Here is a 20,515-nt window from a genome sequence, read left to right on the forward strand (position 1 = left end):
AGCACCCTGAAGTTGGTGAGGGTGCCCATTATTATTGGCTAGCTATTTATATAAATATTATGTGTATACATACACATATATATGCATGCATATATAGCTATGCAGAAAATTGTACTTAATCCCACTATTTAGATAACTGTTCTAACCCTAGTACAAACTGATGGGGGGAAGAAAAGGTCTTGGCGGGTTCTGATACAATACTTCGGAGCTGATCAGTGGCAATTTGTGTAGTGCAAGTCACTTTGCATCAGCTGACACAGTTCAAACCAAGCCACTTCCACACAGTGTTGTGCCTAACCCTGGGCCCCAAGCTGCACTCCCAACACGAGAAAAAAATAAAAATAAGAAAAAAAAAAAACCCCAATGCCCAAATCAAAAACCCCCAAAACACCCCTTCTAACATATCAGCACAGACAGAAATGAGGCTCTGAAAGTAGGACCACTATTGCAGCAATCTAACACTGGTTAGGACTGAAGCACTGAACACGAAAAAGAGTGTGTTCGATGCCGAGGTACACACCTCTTCCTCTGAACTGTCACTCAGGTCATTGGCAAGTGAGGCACTCAAGGAGGCCGCCTTGGGCTCCAGGTAGCAGAGGCACATAGCCAGAGGAAAGGAGAGAGTGAGGGCGTATGGCACTGAGAAAGAGGCAGAGAGCAGAAAGAAAAAAATGAAGAGGAAGCAAGGCACCAGGGAGGGGGAGCGGATGGGAAGGTAGTGCTGCACGCTGGCAGGCAGGAGGTTGGTTTCGGAGAGGTTAGGGAGCGACAGGTAGCCGTCGTCATCCAGGAGGGAAGGAAATGACTCTGGAAGTTGCAAGGAGAAGGAAAACAGCGTTCCACCTTTGCCGGCTTTTTGCTCATAGCCAAAAGCCACATCTTGCTCAGTGGAGCAAACTCGCCCCTTTCTGTCAGAGTCCGGCTCCGACTCGCCGTGCTTTGGAGCGCTCTCTTTGGGCGCCTCACAACCTAACGCCTTTGTTCGAACACTCTCCTTGCATCTCCTGCGAAGCTTTGCTGAAGATGCATGGGGACCAGGCTGCGAGGATGGCGAGGGGTGGCAGGAGTCAGTGCCAAGCGAAGATGGCTGGGGACAGAGAAAGAGCAGCAAACAAGGCGCAAAAGCAAAAGGACAAAAAGAAAACTGTAATTAGTTAATTTTCTTCCGTGATGATAAATTATATATATATAAAAGATTATAAACAGTATTTAAACACCACAGCTATCCACTGAGTTAAATGGTGCATGTTCCCATGCCACACACCACAGGTATTAGTGAATCAGGGTTACAGCTTACAAAAGGCAACTTCTTGATTCAGCATTTGTCTAGTCATCCGCAGCATAGGATTTACATAAAAACCTTCACAGCCATATGTGGAGTTTCAGGTGCTGCCAATTTCCGCTTACTGAAGACTGGCTTCAGATCATAAGGAGTTTTCAAACATGAAGTACATGGAGCGCAACAAAGAAACGAGGGAACGTATTTCTACTACCAACACTGCTTGTGACAGCATTCTTGCAGTCAGGAGGAAATCCAGTGGCGGCCAGTTGCTTCCCATCTATGCCTTGGACAACCTCAGCAGCAATAATTAAAACCCTACAGATTTGAAAACTATACGTGCCCAAATTCCTCTATTACAATATTTAAAAGAAACACTAGGCCCTCAACCTAAATAAAATGTACTCTGGTCGGGGGCTCAGCTGTTACTAATGGGAAAAATGGCACTAACTTGATACCTACCCCAGCAGCCAGCTCCTCTGCACAGCCCCCATCACCATCCAGGCTGGCCTCTGCCAGGCATCCCCACAAACCTGCCCATACCTCTGCCCGCCGCGAGCCAGAGCAGGCAGCGCCGGGGGGGTGGCCCCCTCCTGGCCACGTGCCCTGCTGCCCCCCACTGTGCTGCACCCCATCGCTTCAGCAGCACGTTGAAAGAAGGGAGCTGAGGGTTTTGGCTAGGCAGAGCCCCTGCTCTTTCGCTGGGGATCTGAAGAGGGCTGACCAGGGAGAGGTCCGTGCCCCACACAGCCACATCTCCTCATACTCAAAACGTGACTCTTCACCTGTAGCAAAGAGGTAAAAACGTACCCAACACTTTTGCTACAGTGCAAAGAATAGTGACTACCAACAAGCAGGATTTGCTTTGATACGCTGCTTGTAGGGTATTCAACTGGTCTTTAAGGTCATTCAGGGACAAAAAATTGGTAGGAGGAGGGAGGTGGTTCAGCAGGGTGACCATCACCTAACATTCTCCCTTCGGGCACCCACAACTGCTCTTTAGAACAACAACCACCACCATTGCCACCAAAATACCCCCGTACAACAGAACTGCCACCACTGATGATTGGAGATGTTCTGGCCAAAGTTAATCAGGTGCACTTAGTTGAAGTGGCACACTGGCTCCACGACCAAACCCAAAGCGTTCCATCCACCATGCATCTCCCCGAGGAGCTGTAAAAGGCATTTCACTCCCACTGACACTTCCAGCTCCCCAGAGCAGAATGACTTCAAAGCCAAAACAGCATTTACCCATACAAGCTGGTGCTAAATCTGAGCCAACAAGCAAGATTTAGACACAGGTTGCACCACTGCTAGCTATTAAGCCTAATCTTTACCAGGTATATTAACAGTATGAATGGGATTTAAGCCCAATATTTACACAGAAGAGCTCCTTCCCCTTCCCTTAATATTTTGCTTCTGTCTTCTCTAACCAGAACAGTTGAAAACCCCAATCTATCACATCAGGCAATTTGTATTCCTGAATTACATAACCAAAACCAAGCTTAACTTCAAATTGCTTACGAATGTCTTCTCTATGGCCTTAATGCAGTAAGCTCAAGTCAAAATTTAATGCTAATGGACTCACAGGCCTTTATGTGAGCTAAATACACAGAACTTCTCTTTATATTGTAAAGGCAAGAAAGCTAAAGTAAATTTATTCTTTGCAAATACAGACTATTCACTTACTGACATCTTTGCATTGTTAATATTTAGAATAACTTCTGGTATTTAAATACATATGGATAAAACAAAGGAAAAATGTCTTAGTGGAGAAGTTGAAAACCCACCTATAAAATTTATATACCCTTAAATAGGATTCTGGTTTCAAATTTGTCCTTGAGACCCTGTTCTCTTTATAATGAATGATGAAAGTCTTAGCAGGTCCATTGGAAGCAGGACTGAGATCTCTATAGGGTTACAGAATTTAAGATCTATTAGCGGGTGGTTTAAACAGAACCCACCTCTTGGCGGGGGTGGGCCACAGCTAAAAATAATTTGTTTGTGCATGATTTAGTACCATCAAAATATTCTCCTAAATGTATCTTTGACTATTTCTAGCCATATATAAAGGACATATGATCTTCAAAATGCAGCTGATCTCTCAATTGACCTAAATTAACAAACACTTGGAACGGAATTAGTTTATATTGGATATTTTCTGCATATTTGATTTTCATCAATGTTTCTCCATGCAGAAGCTAATGGAGTTTCAAGAAGATCCCATTAAATTTTAGAGAGATTGTCTTTTTAATGCTAAAATTACAGTCCACACTTTCAAAAGAAAATATTTTCTCCTCTGCAATTTTCAGTATTTCAATTTGTTTCTGATTTTTGGTACCTTAATTGCAGCACTTTTTCAGGATCCTTTAGCTATGTAGCTCATTGTGGCTTTATACGATAAGGCAAGAAGTTCAGGTTCTAACATTTGCACGCATGAAAAAGGACAGCTCCTGAAAATGTTTACAAGCTGCAGACTTCAAACAACAACTGTTGACAGTTGATAATGGCTGTCACAGCTTCCCAAACAGCACTGAATCCATTCACAATTTGGAGAATTGCTTACTTCAACACTGAAAATGGTTTGGTGTTGAAGTAATTTTTTTACAATGAGGGTGGTGAGACACTGGCACAGGTTGCCCAGAGAGGTGGTAGATGCCCCATCCCTGGAAACATTCCAGGTCAGGTTGGACGGGGCTCTGAGCAACCAGATCTAGCTGAAGATGTCCCTGCTCACTGCAGGGGGGTTGGACTAGATGGCCTCTAAAGGCCCCTTCCAACCCAAACCGTTCTATGATTCTGTGATTCTATGATAGTTTTCCTGGTGTAAAGGTATACCATCAAGGATTTTTTCTCATAAACGAAAAAGGTAAATCTTGTTTAGCAAGCGCACTCCGTAGTACAGTTTTTGAATGGTATCCTAGACTGAATATTTCATATTCTGTTTTCTTCTCCTCAATGTAAAACAAGCAGAGGACATTTTACGCCTGATCTTTTCTGATTCTACCTTATTTCTCTTCACTGTCAAGCTCTGAAATTCAGTATATTCTCTGCCCCCTGTTTGATTTAGCCCATCTTAATAACTCAGTAGATATAATGTGCAGCCGTGTGCGTACGTGTATGCGGTAGCGGTGGGATTGGGGATGGTGAGGGATGAATCAAATTTAACAACTGAGCAGAGAATCATCAACAAAAACAGTTCTCTTCAATGCAGAACTTCAGACAAGGGAAGCAAATGCTTTTGTAAGCCAGGAAAAAAGCTTATAATAGTATATTAATATCCAAAAGTTAGAGAAAAATGCTCATTGAAATATATGCAAGTAAACAGAGCGTTATGAGAAGTAAATGAGAAAAATACACTAGTTTAAAGCACAGAGCTAACTACAAGAACACAGAACTATTTTGTTGCCTTGTAAATAAAAAAAAAAGTCCACACTAAAGTCAAAATACGGCTGAAGACTAACGGAGCAAAACATGCACTGCTAGGCTACTTTTGGGTATTTCTAATGTGCTCTTGAATGCTATGTAAAAAGCACTGTGCTGACTGTTAAATAGATTTAAAAACACACTCCAAGGCAGGAATTGACTTTTACAACATCATATGCAACGCGAAAGGACTATAAAAATACTGATTCAAGACACGCATATACACGTACATACAACCCTGTATATTCTAGTTTCCTTCCACAGAACTAGGTTTCTCCTCCCTCCCTAACAATCCTGCGTTTCTCCGAGCACTCTCCAGGCAGGTCAGTTTAATACAAAAACTTCAAAACTCTACCTTGGTGTCATGGCGTACTGCCGAGACCGGGGTGATTTCCTCTGCTCTTTTCTTTTTGCCCTCTTCATCATCTTTCTCTTCTTCTGCCTTTTTCTCTGGAGTCACAGTGGTTATCAAGTTGGTCTGAGAGATGCCCTTTGTTGTGGCGTACTGGCCAGTACCAACCTCTGCAGCAGACACAGAATCCTTCATGTACATTTCATGGTTTTCATTCACTGATGCTAAAAGCAAATATTTAAAGAGGGAAAGTCTGAAATAGCTTTTGCTGAGAAGCTGCATAAAATTAAAAAGCTGGGTTAGTAAAACATTTGAGATACTGCTGAAAACACAACGATGTCATGTTTCAGGAAACCAGAAGCATGTGCATTCATTTAAATAAACTGTTTACTTGAAATAAAGCTTGTAGCTTTTATATGCATAAACATATATTATGGATGTGTATACACACATTGCTGTGGCTAATGTGTGCATTACACAGTTGTTAAATGATAGCAAGCCATTAAAAGTGCTACTGTAGTAAAACACCAGAAAAAAAAAATCAATGCGTTGCCACTGTTATCAGGCAGGAAACATAAGGAGAACAGCTATGACATCAGCCATGGGGGTGGAAGACATTTTTTTGGAACTCTGTCAGAATATAACAATGCGGATCAAATGTGCGGTAAGTAACGTGCTGCATTACAGGAAATGCCAATATTGATACAACGCAGGCATAATATCTGAGAATCGAGAAATAGGATCTTTGTATTATCAAGTATTAAAGTCTGCCAGTTAGGTGAGCTCATTATCCTAAAAAGTTCTGGGAAGTGATGGCATTCAATTCAGTGGACCAAACCAGAATATTTTAGGATGTAAATGTTTGATAATTCAGCCAACTTAAACATACAGAAATGATTTTGAAAGAAACAGTAAATTTACAACTAGAATGTAATCAAAACATTAATAATATACCCAGACCCTACTCTTGAGTATTGTATAATTAATTTCTAAGTCAATAGGACTATTCAAATTTATGAAGTTACTTGCACCTATAACAAACGACAGGGCTGGGATCACAGTGTAATCGCAATGCAGAATGTTACAGCCACATTTGCGTTTAGTAACATTAGTGAAGAAGTCATAAGCATTGATTAAAAAAACCTCTTTTCCCCATTTGCACTTACGCAAATTAACATTGTAAAAACCTTGCGGAGTCTAACAAGTGATGGGGAAAAGCATTTCAGATATCTTGTCTCTTGGGAATAAGCTTAGGAGGCAGGTGAAAGCAAAGGGAGACATCTTGTTTAGATGTTACAAACAAAATAATGCAGAAGGATAATTTCTGCTTTGAGACACATGCACAGCAATCAGGTCACCAGTTGCTTGGTAACGAGCAAGAAGCACATCAGAATTAGAAGATTCCAAAATAATTAATGACAAGCAGCACCTTTAGGGGGAAGAAAGTGGCTTGACACTAGTACTTTTAAAACAAAGCTTCTCCCCCTCCCCACCATCAGCTATATCCATTGCAATTAATTTGTGATATTCTGCAGGAGAGTTCACCTTTTGTTTTTTTTTTTTTGTTTAAACTGTAGCAATTCTGAATTTAGTCTCAGTCTTTTTTTTTCTACAAAAATAAAGTACATCTTTTTACTCAATAGCTGACAACAGTAACAGCTGAGGAAGTAGCTAAGACTCTGAATCACACGCTGGTTTAACCGAAGGGAGCAGCATGACTGTGACCTCCCTGAACCATGAAGAAAGAGGAGGGGGAAGGACATACTATAAATCTGCGTATGTTACTCTACATCTCACACCTTCAAAAGTAACGTATAGAAAAAGGCTGGCAGCGCTCACCCGACTAGGACATGAGGTAATTGGAAGCAAGTGTTATTACTCAGCCAAGGGAAATAATTAATTTATGAATTGTAGCATATACTTAAATGAAAAATCTACATCGGAAAAAAAGCCAAGTTAAACCAAAACCCAAACGGTTACTCATGCAAACCCTGAAGAAGCTCTGAAGCCTGACTTGCTCAGGCTGGCAGGTCCAGGCACCCTGTCCTTCCCCAAAGCAGGGAAGTGCTTTGCAGGCGTGAGGACAAGGAGAGAGGCTCCATGAAGAGTGGGCTCCCAAGCACCTCCTCCAGGCAAACACTTTGTAAGGAGCACAGCAGTACATTTAGCACAGCATTTCTCTGCATCCTCCCCTACCCCTGCAGTGAACGTGCAGGTACTCACAGCCTCCACTCAGCCGAAGGTCAAGGAGATGAGATGATGAAAGGTTTAGATCTAACTAAAGCAGTGACCACCATGATGATAACTTTTGAAAAGTCAGCTGAGAGGACCTTACCCCCATCTAAGCTGCGAGACATAGTGTAACGTTTACTAGAAGACCGCTCAAAGTAAGGTGCAGGACGGTCTATGAGGGCACTGGCTCTTCTCGTCTGGGCCTGCGTCCGGCCGCTGTAGCGAAACTTGGAGCCCAGTGTGAGGAACTTCTTTGGAGGTGCTTCTGGCAGCAGGAGCCTAAAACACACCAAGCAGTGCACCCCGTTACTCCCGCTTCTCCAAAAATCAGTCCACTATTTCTGCAGAGGAGATAAGACGACTGTTGGGTATCGCTGTCCATCACCACCTGCGCCTCACGGGTCTGTGGCTAAAAGGGAATCAATGGATGCCCCTCATACAGCATGACAAACCTGCTTAGCTAATACAGTTGAAGAGCTGAGTCATAACAGGCAAGAATCACTCAGTCCCTTCCTGCTTGAAAATCAGATTTATTATTTTCTAATCAGCAAAACAAAAAATAAGGTGTTCCTTGTAATCGGGGACTCTGATCTGAGCTAAAATACAGATATCTCTCTTGCACTTGAAATTTATGACAGTGCTGCTATGCTGAGGACAGGGCCAGAACAGATTTCCAGCAAATGCAGGGCCATATTCATTTACAGGGACATGGACATTTCTCAGGTTAGAGCCTTCCCACCCTCTGTATTTTGGCTATGGGAGTTTGCTGAAGAAGCCATTCTCCTGCTATGGAGTTTATGCTTTAGACATTGATTTTCCATTAAAAATCAGAAAACACCCACATGCATGCACACTCAATTTCTTTTTAGATCTTTTGCTACTAAGACTGCATTTCATATGAACGTGCGGACAGCACGAACCAATAGTTCTAAGAAAGGAGAGAAATTCTTCAGTCCTCCCAAACATCTTGAGAAGAGTTTTTAAGTGCCGGAAGCCCTTTCACGCCCATTAAAAATCCCACCCTTTTGGGTCCCCATTGCTAAGTGTCTCCTTGCTGACTATCTCAGCACAAACTAATTACAGCATTTATTCCACTATCCCAAACTTTTCTCAGGTCTTCTTAGATGTCAAAAACATAGCTGCAAAATTCCACAGTAATACAAGAATTACAGTTATTGATTGGCTATTCTGGGTGACCACAATGTCTGTATTTTCATATGTAATTAAATAAAAATCTGCCCCCCTTCTTTTTAAGCTCTTACCCATATCCCCCAGTAACTTTCCATATAAGTTGTTCTCCCTCTACAACCGTATGTGCAAAGTGCAGCACAGTCCTTCGTATCTTTAATTTTAGCTGCTGATAATACCATGGCACAGATAAAGCAAAACGATTAATTGGGACCATATGGTGATTTTAAACATTCAGTGTCTATCTGAAATAATATGAATAATTTGGGTGAAACATTTCACATTTTTAAGAAGCAATAACTTTCCCATGTCTGCTCAGAGATGCCTTGTGATCAAAACCCCAATTTGATTTGAAGAGTTTCGTCTCTGCCGACAGAATTGTTCTTTTCTGTTGCATTTTATGGCATACCTTTAGGAAACAAAATCCACATACCTGAAAAATGTATGGTGCTCAACACACACTTTCCATAAGCGCTTTGCAGCACGATGATTTGGCAACTTAAACCCAATAGTGCTTTCAAACTGCTCAAACTAGGTAGGAAAAAAGAAAAAGTATGTATTTGATGCTATGCATCTATGTTTTAGGCAGTGTACACAGGTTCATCTTCAATTCCTCTGTCTTTATCATCTCATTGCAAGGGTGAATGTATACGCTCACGTATATAACGACATATATACACATTCTACAGACTACTGTCTGGGAAGGAAGTTGTGAGTGATAATCAATGGCAACCTTTGATGATCCTTTTTGGGGGGGGAAACCCAGATAATGAGCAAGAAGTTTTTGATGGTGACAGTGATATTTTATGCCCTATCACAACAAAGAGATCAGATAAGACTTGGGAGACTTCTGAGAAAAATATCATTTAAGTGTTTTAACCCTGTTGTTTTAACTTCACCAATTTAAACAACAGTGGGAAGCCTGATAATAGCCCGTAGGGGAGCAATAGTCCCCAGGGACTGATCTGGTCTCACACAGCCTTAGATTAGGGAGATTTACAGTGAAAGAACTACAGTTGGTAAATCACAGTGTTTTTAGCTAATTTATCTCCTGGGGAGGGTGAGGAAAAGACACGTAATTGAAAAGAGTCAGCTGGGGATACTAAGAGACCTTTCTAGGTTGTGCTGCAGATTTCTATATTCCAGATGCAAAAGCAGCACCAGCTACAACCACTGTAGCATGTTGATGGCTACATGCAGATAGCTGAGTAGGTGCAATAGTGTTGCTGTGATCGGGGAATGGTGGACAGAAGGGCACTTATAAGGAACCCTGGATCCCTACGGGCAGTTGACAGAGAGAAACAAGGCAGGAAACAGCAAAACAATAAAGATGATATAAACAACACATGGGATGGTGAATCACATTATCACCAAATGTGATCTGGAAAAAGACTGCACTGATTATTTTGCGTAAGGAACTATGACCTGGTCACAGGATGCCACATACCAAGCCCAGCAGAGCTCAGTAGGATGTCAGTGGCGGAGAGCTTGAGTGCAGGCGTTGGGAACATGAGTGGCTCTTCATGTTTTTTTTTAAATCAAAATCAAGACTCAGAAGCTGGTTACTAAAACTGCCTGCTGAGAGGCAGGAGATGTAGGTTTGTGGATTTTGGTTTGGGACTCAAAAAGGCTCAGACCCTGGGCAGGCCCCAGCAGATTTCCCAGGTCACTTATGAAGCCAGTACTGGAGATGTTGCTTGGGACTCCCAACTGCTGTATTGCACTAAGGAAAAAATGCCAGTCCTCATTCAGGTGATTTCTGTCCTGCTATACAGCTCCAACCTCTAAAATGATTATGGGTTTTTCATCTATCAGAGACCAGTTCTTGTACCAGCACTTAAAATGGAGACACTCTTTTGCCTCTGATGATCCTGAAAAACTCCTGGGATTTTTGCTAAGATTTATCATCTTATTTCTGGGTTGGTGCACGCTCAGCCCATGAGGTAGGTATTTGCTGTGCATCCAGCTGAGCCACGAGAGGGCACTCACTGTACGAGATTTCACATCACCTTCTCAGAGTCAGAAGATAAGCTCCTGTGGGCCGGGGAGGGCTAATGCACGTAGCTACCAAAAATGCTTAATGATGGATGCTTAAGTCCATTTTTATCAGTCTCCAGATTTCTACTCAGACTCCAAATTTACTAGTCTGATACACTTATAAAATTTGGTATGGCCTGTCTACATTTCTTACTGGGTAAGATGAACAGACACTAATTTAATAAACAACATGGTGGATCACAAGCACTCCACGGATAAGCAATATTAAGTTACTTAAATTCCCAAAGTATTCATAATACGGATGAGCTTTTTACATGCAGATGGCCATATTTATTTTTTTACATTAGTTCATGGATGTAAACAGAAAACAACCACAGAAGATTTTACCTGCATTTTAAATAAATTTTCCTAAGAAAATCAGCATAAGTTAGAACATATAAATGGAGAGGAATGTTAAAGGTTTGTAAGACATGACAAATCAACAAATCCATGTGAACACCGGACTTTTGAAAAGGTTCATTCACTAAAGAGTGTCAGGATGCCCTTACCTCCCCTGGTCGGATTTTGATGTAGAAGTTGTTCCTCTTGTAGGAAATTTTCAGAACCTTTGGCCAGGCAAATCTATTTATTCTGAGTCTGTCTCGATATATTAAGAGACCACTTGCACAAACTCCTAACATGATTTCCACTCCTTCAGAATCCTGGAAAAAGCAAGCAATGCACTTTGTTGAATATTTCTCTCCTTAGACCTCACAGCACTACAGATTCTTGTATACTGTGTTTCTATCTGAGCTATGTCTTTTTAATGCATCAGCTGTAGTGACCTGATTTCTGAGAGCTACCCTACTCACTGACTGCATTCATGCAAGTAATAGTAAGGTTGGGCAGGGTGAGAGAAACTCAGCGTTGTGAATGTTTCCTTATATTTTACAAAGACTCCAAAAGGAGGGGGGAAATTTTAGACACTATTAAAAGAATTATATTAACCATATAGCAAAATTTTATTAGCATAATTAAAAATAAAGTATTAGCATAAATACCAGGTTAAAAGTAAGTAGGACAGCATACACATCTACTTCCCCTGGCATCACTCATCTCCGTGACTAAGCCTTGTAAACCTTACATAGATTTTTCTTCTGTAGTTTGCTCATCTTGGCTTTAGTTGGTTTGCTAGTTTCTTTAATGCGGTTCTGCCTATGCTCAGTATTTTCACTTTGAAATGACCAGTGGGCAGAAAGTTGGACATTTGGACCACAAAGATTCTTTTTAAATTGTGTGACTGTGCCTGTGCTATAACCCATTTTTGACAGGGAAGCTGTAGGTCAGACACATTAGCACTACAAAAGATTTGGCCACAATCTTATTAGAATATGCCCAAAATTATGTATTTTTGAAGTAAAAAGTATACACTTCTCTTTCCTTTAGAAGCCTTCAAATAGCCTAAAATCAATCTTCACCATTTGCTGTCACCACTAGCCTGTATAATTCTTTTTTTTTTTTTTTTGCATTTACCTAAGTACTATACTGCCGGAGAAAAGGATCCACCATAAAGCACAGAGTTCTTTGGTAATTATTTTAAAATAAATTAAAGTTACAGAAGTCTGACAAGAGAAGCTATGAAGATGTCAACCTATGATAATCACGAAATGAATGAATCATTTTCCTGTTTTTTCCAACAAGCCATCTTTTAGGCACACAGTGAAAATCTGATTACATTTTAAGATGCACACGAATGCACGCATGGTCAGTCATGATGAAAAGGCACAGCTTGAAATAAAAAACCCCATTCTTTTAAAATCAGAGACACAACACACAGTTAGTGCCACAAAGTCACTCCAGTGTTAAAAACCACACCAATAAAAGACGTATGTTCCAACAATGATGGTATCACCCCTTAAAGGTAGATTTTTTTTTTCTAAATAAAGCTCTCACATTGTATCATTGTGAAGTACCACAGAAGAGACAAAGGTGGTTTTTTTTACAGTGGACTTAAATTTCACAGCTTCCTAAGCAGAGAGTAACATCTAAATACAGTGAATACATTCTAAAAAAGAAAGTCATATTTCCAGTAATCTCATTGCCTGGCAACTGTCTGAAATGCGTGTGTGCCCACATATGGCACAGAGCTGCGGGTGCAAGAGGCTCCTTCTTTTGATATACTTTTTCAAGAACTTGAGAAATGCCTTCTTCCCTCATCCCCACCTCTGCAGAAGACCTAAGTCCATTCACAGCTTCTTTTACTCGTTGGTGTCAGAAACTGCTTTTCAATAGCATACTACTGGCATAAAATGAAACCCGAGTAAGGGGAGAATTTGGCTTTTTTCAGGAGCGACACAGTTGCACACATGTTCTATTTGAACATGGTTTTTTTATTGTAGCCTTGCGTTGGATAATTGAGAACTAGTTTCAACAGCAGCTGGTGAATCCAGCATCTGTTGAACATCTAAGATACCGGGACAGCCTTAATGAATTGACATTTACATAGAAGCATCTGCCACGGTGTGACTTCAAAAAGACATCCACAGAGATACTTGCCCCCTAGGCCTGATACCATCAGATCTCACAGGCAGACCTACTTAAAATTAAACATTACATGCCATGCAGAGTCTACTTTTTCCACTTTCAGCTCCAGTTTCCAAGATTACTGTTGGGTTTCTTAACCCACAGACGGACCCAGTCTCGTTAGTAGTGCAGCTTTTTAAATTAAGAACATTAGTTTAGAGAGGGATCGGCCTGTCTACCAACTTCTTATTCTCTGAGTCTTTCCATATGAAAAACAGAAGAGTAATACTGGATGATGATACTTTTTTGGGGGGTGGAAAGGTGATCTCAGGATATCGTATCTTAAATTTCACAGGCTTTCCGCAATATTCTGAAAAAAAGTACTAAGGCCTTAATGCCATGCTATATTCTATTTTCAGTAATGAAGCCTGTAACATATTTGAAACAGGAACTCAGTTTGCTGCTGTTTTGCAGATTTCTTGGTGTTGGACAAAGGATGTTGAAAAAAAGCTACTAAGTGACATTCACCAATCAATTTCTATTTCTGCTCCAAATGTGCCTCAAGATTTTGTGACTATCTGCAAGACACAGGGAAAGCAGCAGCATGCCCCCTGGTAGAGTGCTGCCCGTTGAGCCATACCCAGATTTTTCATTTTCAGAGAAGGCAATTAAGAGAAAACAAAAGATTGCTTGAATTCTGTAACGCACATGCACAGCTCCTATGAAATGCCCCAGGGACATGGTTAAAGGCCCTTTCAAGATCTGAGCTGCAAATTTATCTGCTGCAATATAAAAACAGGCTTACAGTAATTTGACCTTTACAGAAAATGCAGTGCTCTCCACAGCTCGAGATTCTTTGTTCAGCACTCATTTGCCTAGAATGCTTGCTAACCTCAGAGATGTTAAAATCCATTAGCCTCACTTTGAAAAGTGAAGAAAAAAATAGTAATTATTTATTTTGGGGGGGGGGGGGGAAAAATCAAACCCCACAAAAAAACCAAAACCCAGACGACTAACACAAGGCTGGTAGGTGGCTCTCCCAAGCCACAGTAAGAACGACCATGTTGTATCTGTAACTTAACCTGCCAATGACTGGAGAAACTACTTAATCTTGGGAGAATGTTTCCAGCAGAATCATTGCCCTTCCAGTCAACTGCAACAACCACACTTCAGAAGAGAGACAAGCCACCGTGTCCCCATTACCATCAATCTGTTTAGGTTTCCAGCATGGCTAAATAATTGCTGGGAAGTTCTCTGCAGTGTTAGAAATGATCTGCTTATCTAGTTAAGATACCACAGTTGGCCTTATTAAATTGGAAAACGTAGGTGAATGAAATGGCAATTGGTCACTCTCTGGACAGCTTCTAATATCCTTCCTCACTACTCCGTCCATTCAATATCTTCCCAAAGGATTTGGTTGTTTAATCACCGTGAAAGGTTGATGTGCAACAGCTTCAAATCTATAGGCTACATTATGTTACAGTTACAAGATATATTTATGCTTATCCCATGAGCCACCTTTCCTCATGTTGACACCTGATGTATCCCACAAAATGCCCATCTTGAACCAATGAGAATAAATCAAGGAGTCCATGCAGATTCAAGTACTATGCCACAGGAGAAAGGTGACTGGTGAAAGAACTATAGCCCATACCTTGGCATGATGGAGATCTACTCCATACATTGATAGTTTTTTGGCATTCTCCAGGAAATGCATCTCGGCCTCCGCAGGTGTCATTCCCCTGAGGAAAAGCAACCGATTCTAGCATCAATGTTAAGGAAACAAGAGTCCGAAATAAAATCCAGCACCTGCAAAACACTTTCGGCCTGTCAGAACTACAGTTGTACCTCTTAGATGGCTGGATACCTACCAGAGACAAAGCTCTGGTGCAGGTCCTGTTATCTTTCATGCAGGAAAACCCTTCTCTAACCAAAGGTATGGAGAGGAGTCTTGTTCAAAACCTGTTTTTATTAGGTATACTGCAGCAGGTTTTAACATTTCGTGATATACCAGGACAGTACCTAAAGGCAGGCCCAGCCCCCACCGCTGCCCTCCACCTACCTGTGGCTCTTGTGCAGCTCGATAACTTTATCCTCCAGCTCTTTAGTGTGATTTGGCGCGAAGCGAAATTCGCTGACGTAGTCGCTGCCGTACTCGTCGGGGTCGTAGTCGCCAAGCTCCGACTGCACAGTGTAGGAGCCCAGCAGAGCCAGGGTGACGAATGAGCAGGGCAGCCGACCTGACACGATGTCATCTCTCAGCTGCAAGCAGAGGTAGTACCTGCAATGGAGCACCAAGATGGCTCAGAAAGTGCTCCTCCACCGCTGACCCCAGAGGTGCACCACCCAAGCACTGGCAAGAAGTCTTGGCTCCTCTACTAATTTGCAGACAACTCCCAAGGCCAAAATTTTGCAGGCATTAACAAGAATAATAATTCGGAAAAAAAAAAACCTTGCCTAACTTATGGATAGCAATGCCTAATTTATCTTTATAAAGCAGCATAGAGATCACTTAATAAAATAGGTTATTACTTTGTTTAGTGACCTAGATGGAGAATTACCCAATAAACTTGCCAGGTTTCTGTCATAAATCACTAAGATTTATAGCTACCTCATAATTCTTTTCTTAAAGGAAAAAAAATAATTAAAACCCCCAAATACTGTTCATTAAAGGGTAGCTGAACTCCAAGCTGTTCAAACAGCATAAGTTATCTCTTTAGTAAACTGCTGAGCTTTCTCAAAAATACATTTAAACAGTAAATGTTGTTAAAACCACAGTGAAAAACAGTGCAAGGGATCACCAGCTAGAAGAAAACAGGGAAAAAAGTGAAGAGTGCTGGCTTGGTGGTGAAGGCACAGAATTCCCAGGAGAGATTTAAGGGCGACAAGAGGAAAAAAAGCAATCCTTTCTTTTGGAAGACCTCTGCTGAAGCGTGAACTCTTGGCATACTGTCTTCCTGTGCAGTGCCTAGCACAGGGAACCTCTGAGCTAAGCCAAAGGCTTCATACTACTTTAAAAGCAACAAGTAGTCCAAAAAGCAACAAAGGTTAAAAGAAACATCCACAGGTTGCAAAATTTTATAACAGGCCAGGGAACGCTTTGCTGATGGCACAAAACTCGTCATGGCTCGAACTTTTCCTGCCTTATACCAAGGAGGAAACCAGGTGAGTTTGGTTTTTTTTCTTTTTTTTTTAGTTTGTGGTTGCAATCTGAACACAAAACCAGAGAGCAGAGGTGCAGATCGAAGAGCTAAGTGACTTGGATAGCAGGGAGCTGCCATTCATTACCACCATATTCCCTACCCCATGCACATTAAGTGCTTACATCGTCATTGTTACCACTGGAAAAAATGGGCATCAGGCAACTTTGTGAAAATTAAAATCAACTCTCAGGAATGTGCATACTGGAAAAGCTGGGTTTTAGGGTTAAATTATGCAAAAGTCTTCTTAGCTCAGAGGATCGACACTGTTCACAGTGTCCTTTTTGCCAAAGCATCACATATTTTCCGTAAGCTCATAAGTGAAAGGAAGCCAATGGGAATACAAAACATTCCTTTTCTTGGCTAATTAGAGTGTAGGTGCTTCTACGAACAGCTTTTAAGCTCCTTTTAGAAATGTATTTAATGTTTTAAACACCTGGTAATATCTTCAGATAGCTGGGCAGGGTCCGGAGGGTAGAATTTCACATTAAATGCAAACTGCCAAGCACCACCTGGAAAAGAACACAGATTGACTGAAAGTACACTCTAAGTGCAAACTGAGATGCTCATGCTGTTCGATTACCAGCAGACTTAAAAATACCCCAGCCAAGCAATTCAGAAGAACAGTATATAGTTTCTTGTCGCCATACATCGTTCCGAAGGTACTACTTTTCCCTCTTACAATTACAGTATTAGATCAGATTTTACAGCTCTCTTCTTATTTAGTAAGATTTCCACTTCCAGATTCCTGAAGCGAGGACCCTGAGGGAGAAGTAATTTATTACTAACACTAAAAAAACCCTGCATCTGAAAACAATGTTTACAGGAATTAAGCATCTGAAAACACAGCCTATAGAAGCTTTAAAAACCAATAACCCAAAACACAGAGGCGCTGGAAACACCGCAAGAGAGAGTACGAATGGGCTCTGGAGTGGGGTGATGTGCTCAGTTCTGGCTGCCCAAACCAGCTCACAGCATCCTCTCAGAGTGCTGCCTCAGCACATAGCTCCTGTCTCCAGCAGACATAAATTATTGTGCAGACAAAACTGCAAGGACAAACACAGGGAGCATGACTGAAAAACAGTACATAACACCGGAGCGTTAGCTTTAAATATTGTGAAGAAAGGATATCAGGACTAAAAAAATGAGAGCTGAATGTAGTATGTAAATATAAAAGCTGTTCTGAAAAAAGGGACAGGTTATACTAGCACATGTCTTGAATGCAAATAAAAAGCAGTAACAAAACCCCAAACCACAGCATTCTTAACAAGCAACGGTGGTTTTTCCGTGACAAGACTTCTCACCGAGGCCTCTGTTGTGGGATATACCTCTATATGTACTTCTACCACACAAATTACAGTATTTCTGTAGCCAAGAAACCAAAGCCAAAGTAATGACACTTCTGTTTTCTGAAACGCATTGATGTCGAACTACAAACCAAACTAGAAACAGATCTCTCTTGAGAAGTCCGTATTCGACATGTAATGAGGAAGTGCTCGTGAACACTGTGGAAAACAGGACTCTTCCTTATAAACCTGACAGGATAGGGCTTTCCCAGGATCTTCAGTTCAGGGGCAACTTGTGCCTAGGTACCTCCAAAAGAGTATGGGGTTTGAAGGTGTATCTGGTGCGCTCTCTCATAAGACTGCTTATATGCTGGACAGGTCTGCTTGCCTGGAAACACTGTATGGTTGTCCTAATTGGGTTTTTGGGAGATTTATTTAGAGATGACAAGGAAATATCATCCCATACAAAGCTCCATCCACTTTGGTCATCCACACACCCAAGAAAACAGGCTCAATGTGCAAGAAGACTTTTGACGTTTACCATCAGGACTTCAGATCTTGGTGAGACATTTGGGCTCCTCGATTTTAGGAACTGTTCCACTCTCTTAGGCCATCAAGGCTCGTGGAACTAAGATTCAGCTGGCAGTGAGGATGGGGCATGGTCCCACCGAGGAGTGGACTGGCCCTGATCTGGGAGCAGAGCCTGTGGGTGACACCTGGCCCCACAACAGAGGGAAGGGGCCATGACCCAAAAATCTATTCCTCTGGCACACACAAAATAAATCAAACCTATGATACAGCCTATCATATAGCATGGACGGTTTAAGATAGCAGAGTAAGACGCCTTCACCCCTCACAGGGTTTTAGATAAAACCTAACACTGTGCAAGTTAGTGGGTTATAACTAATGGGGTGCGAACCAGTGGCTGCACACAGAGTGGTAGCCACATTTCTTAACCACTGGGATGAAATCCCTGTGATCTGCAGTGGAATCATGGATATCTGAGCGTTGTACAACTCAATCAGCATTTAGCAGAATTATATGTATATGTTTTGGAAGATGGGTAACAGCCCTACTTTTCTACCTTTGTCCTGATCCAAACTTCTGGGGTGAATTGTATAGAGCAAGCAAATTATCGCTGTCATCTTCTACAAATACAACTGTCCCCCACGTCAAGTCCAGGACGAGACTCTCCTGCCCCGGTTAATCTCTTGCTGTCACAACCTTTCATTATCTATCTCACGGCTTGGGCACATATTAAATGCATTTCAAGTCAGTGGTGTGGAGCTGAGCTGCTCTACTTGCATTGACCATCAGTGTAATCTGACTCATCGAGGTCTATGGCACCTTCCCCTCCAGATCTGTCTTCTCAAGAGATTAAAAAAAAGCAGATTCTAATTGCTTTTTATTGAAGATCACTTACTTCTAATGAAAATAATACTGGTGGCAAGGTGTGGTTCCTCATAGTAAGTGGGGAAGTTTTCCAATCAGTGCAAATTAACCCTTTGAATCTTGGGAGAGGGAAGTGATTAATTTGCCTGTCCTGACCCAATGCATGTGAACTACCAGATGTATTTGCTTGTGAAAGCACAAGAGCTAGGAGATATCATTTACAAAACGTGTAAAGAAAAAAACTACTGAGGCTTTCCTGCTCAGAGAAGTCACACACACAGTCATTTTATAAATTTTAAAAAGTGGGGGGTGGGGGGAGGGAAGGCAGGTCAAATTTTGAGCCTGGTAGTCTTGACAAGGTTTTCCTTTGAGAGGTTTTTGAATTTCTAATGTAGCAGATGGCTAAATTTAACAACCGAGCTTTTTAAAATATTCATGTGAAGCAGAAAATTGACTGGTTCTCTGTGAACTGAATGGTCATTTTAGGAGCAAAGTTCAAGCTTTTGAAATGCAGGAAGGAAAGCTATTTTAGCTAGAGTGCTATCTTCACATCAGTGAAGTATTTCAGTATCGGGCACGAGCAGTGTTCATGGCTATGATATAAGTAATGCAAAAAAATAATTTATATATGTGGCCTAGTCCCTAATGTTATGTTGCTTAATGTCAAACTTAAGGTCTTTGCATTTCTGCAAACATCAAGTTGTTTTCAGCAATGCAAGTTCATGTGTTATGAGCCACAGTAACCTCCTGCACTCATTCTGGGGTAAAATACCTAAAAGATGCAGGTAATTCCTTTGCCAGAGACTCAGGCAGGATGCAAAAGAAGATTGTGACATAGGATTTGCCACCCCGGGGGAGCACGATCTCCTGGGGGAAGGCACCAGGAAGGGGGCCATGGCCCCATCCCACCTGTCCCCTCACCCTGTGGGCAGCGGGGTCAGAGTGAGGGGTTGGGGAAAGGGTGCTGCTGAGCCCCTGGTGTTGGGGGCACCCAGATGGGATGGGACCTTCGACTTAAAAGCGGCAAGTTATGCCAGTGGTTTAGGACAAGCCCAGAGGATCAGCAGCGCTGAGCAGAGCTGGGCGCCTGGTGCCCATGACATGCTGCTCATGTGCTGGGGAGCTCCCCTGCCTCTTGTATTCCTGCTCAGCACCAGAGGGGTCCAATGCCTTCACAAACACAGATACCAGTTTGGGGGGGGGACACTTTTTCATGTAGATTTTGGGGTCCAGATACACCAGAATTAAAGTTTTCCAGACCTCCTGAAATAAACACACAAATGATAAACTTACTTCGAATCTGCTTCTTGATTTCCTTGGCAGGGTCCAACCAATTCTGCAAAGAAAATATTTCCTTTTTTCAATTTGAATTAGAAAACACAATAAACATTATTTTTAAAACAGCGCTATGAGTCAAAGCTAGAATACGTGACGGTCTGCCACCCCTTTCTCCTTGGAACAGCAGTAGGTAGGGATAACACTAACTTTCAAGATGTGGCCCTGCGTAGAAGCAGGATTTTTATTAACCTTCCCAGTCATTGAGGGGCTGAATGGTTTGAAATAAAAAAATATAGAAATTAGTAAAATAAATCGACAGAAACTGTTCTCCAGAGTATCTTCTGGGAAAATTAAATTTCTATGAGCTTGTTAAGAAGGGTTT

The 20,515-nt window shown here is 41.7% G+C and overlaps 1 protein-coding gene across 21 annotated transcripts in view; it reads right to left on the minus strand.

Moving 5' to 3' along the window:
* EPB41L3 (erythrocyte membrane protein band 4.1 like 3) overlaps window positions 1-20,515 on the minus strand; it is a 144,097-nt gene that overhangs the window by 20,284 nt on the left and 103,298 nt on the right. For 10 of the 21 annotated variants that reach the window (XM_064442958.1, XM_064442949.1, XM_064442952.1 and 7 more), the window contains exons 5-13: window positions 20,149-20,191; window positions 16,614-16,689; window positions 15,040-15,258; window positions 14,632-14,719; window positions 11,024-11,176; window positions 8,911-9,008; window positions 7,393-7,568; window positions 5,061-5,281; window positions 521-1,087 (exon numbers count right to left, since the gene is read on the minus strand). In XM_064442958.1, the coding sequence (XP_064299028.1) occupies window positions 521-1,087; window positions 5,061-5,281; window positions 7,393-7,568; window positions 8,911-9,008; window positions 11,024-11,176; window positions 14,632-14,719; window positions 15,040-15,258; window positions 16,614-16,689; window positions 20,149-20,191 (1,641 nt within the window). The remainder of the gene's footprint in view (window positions 1-520; window positions 1,088-5,060; window positions 5,282-7,392; window positions 7,569-8,910; window positions 9,009-11,023; window positions 11,177-14,631; window positions 14,720-15,039; window positions 15,259-16,613; window positions 16,690-20,148; window positions 20,192-20,515) is intronic. The other 11 variants (XM_064442959.1, XM_064442965.1, XM_064442964.1 and 8 more) reach the window with 3 other exon arrangements.

The sequence above is a fragment of the Phalacrocorax carbo genome, chromosome 2 (assembly GCF_963921805.1).
Source record: "Phalacrocorax carbo chromosome 2, bPhaCar2.1, whole genome shotgun sequence".
Classification (NCBI taxonomy): domain Eukaryota; kingdom Metazoa; phylum Chordata; class Aves; order Suliformes; family Phalacrocoracidae; genus Phalacrocorax; species Phalacrocorax carbo.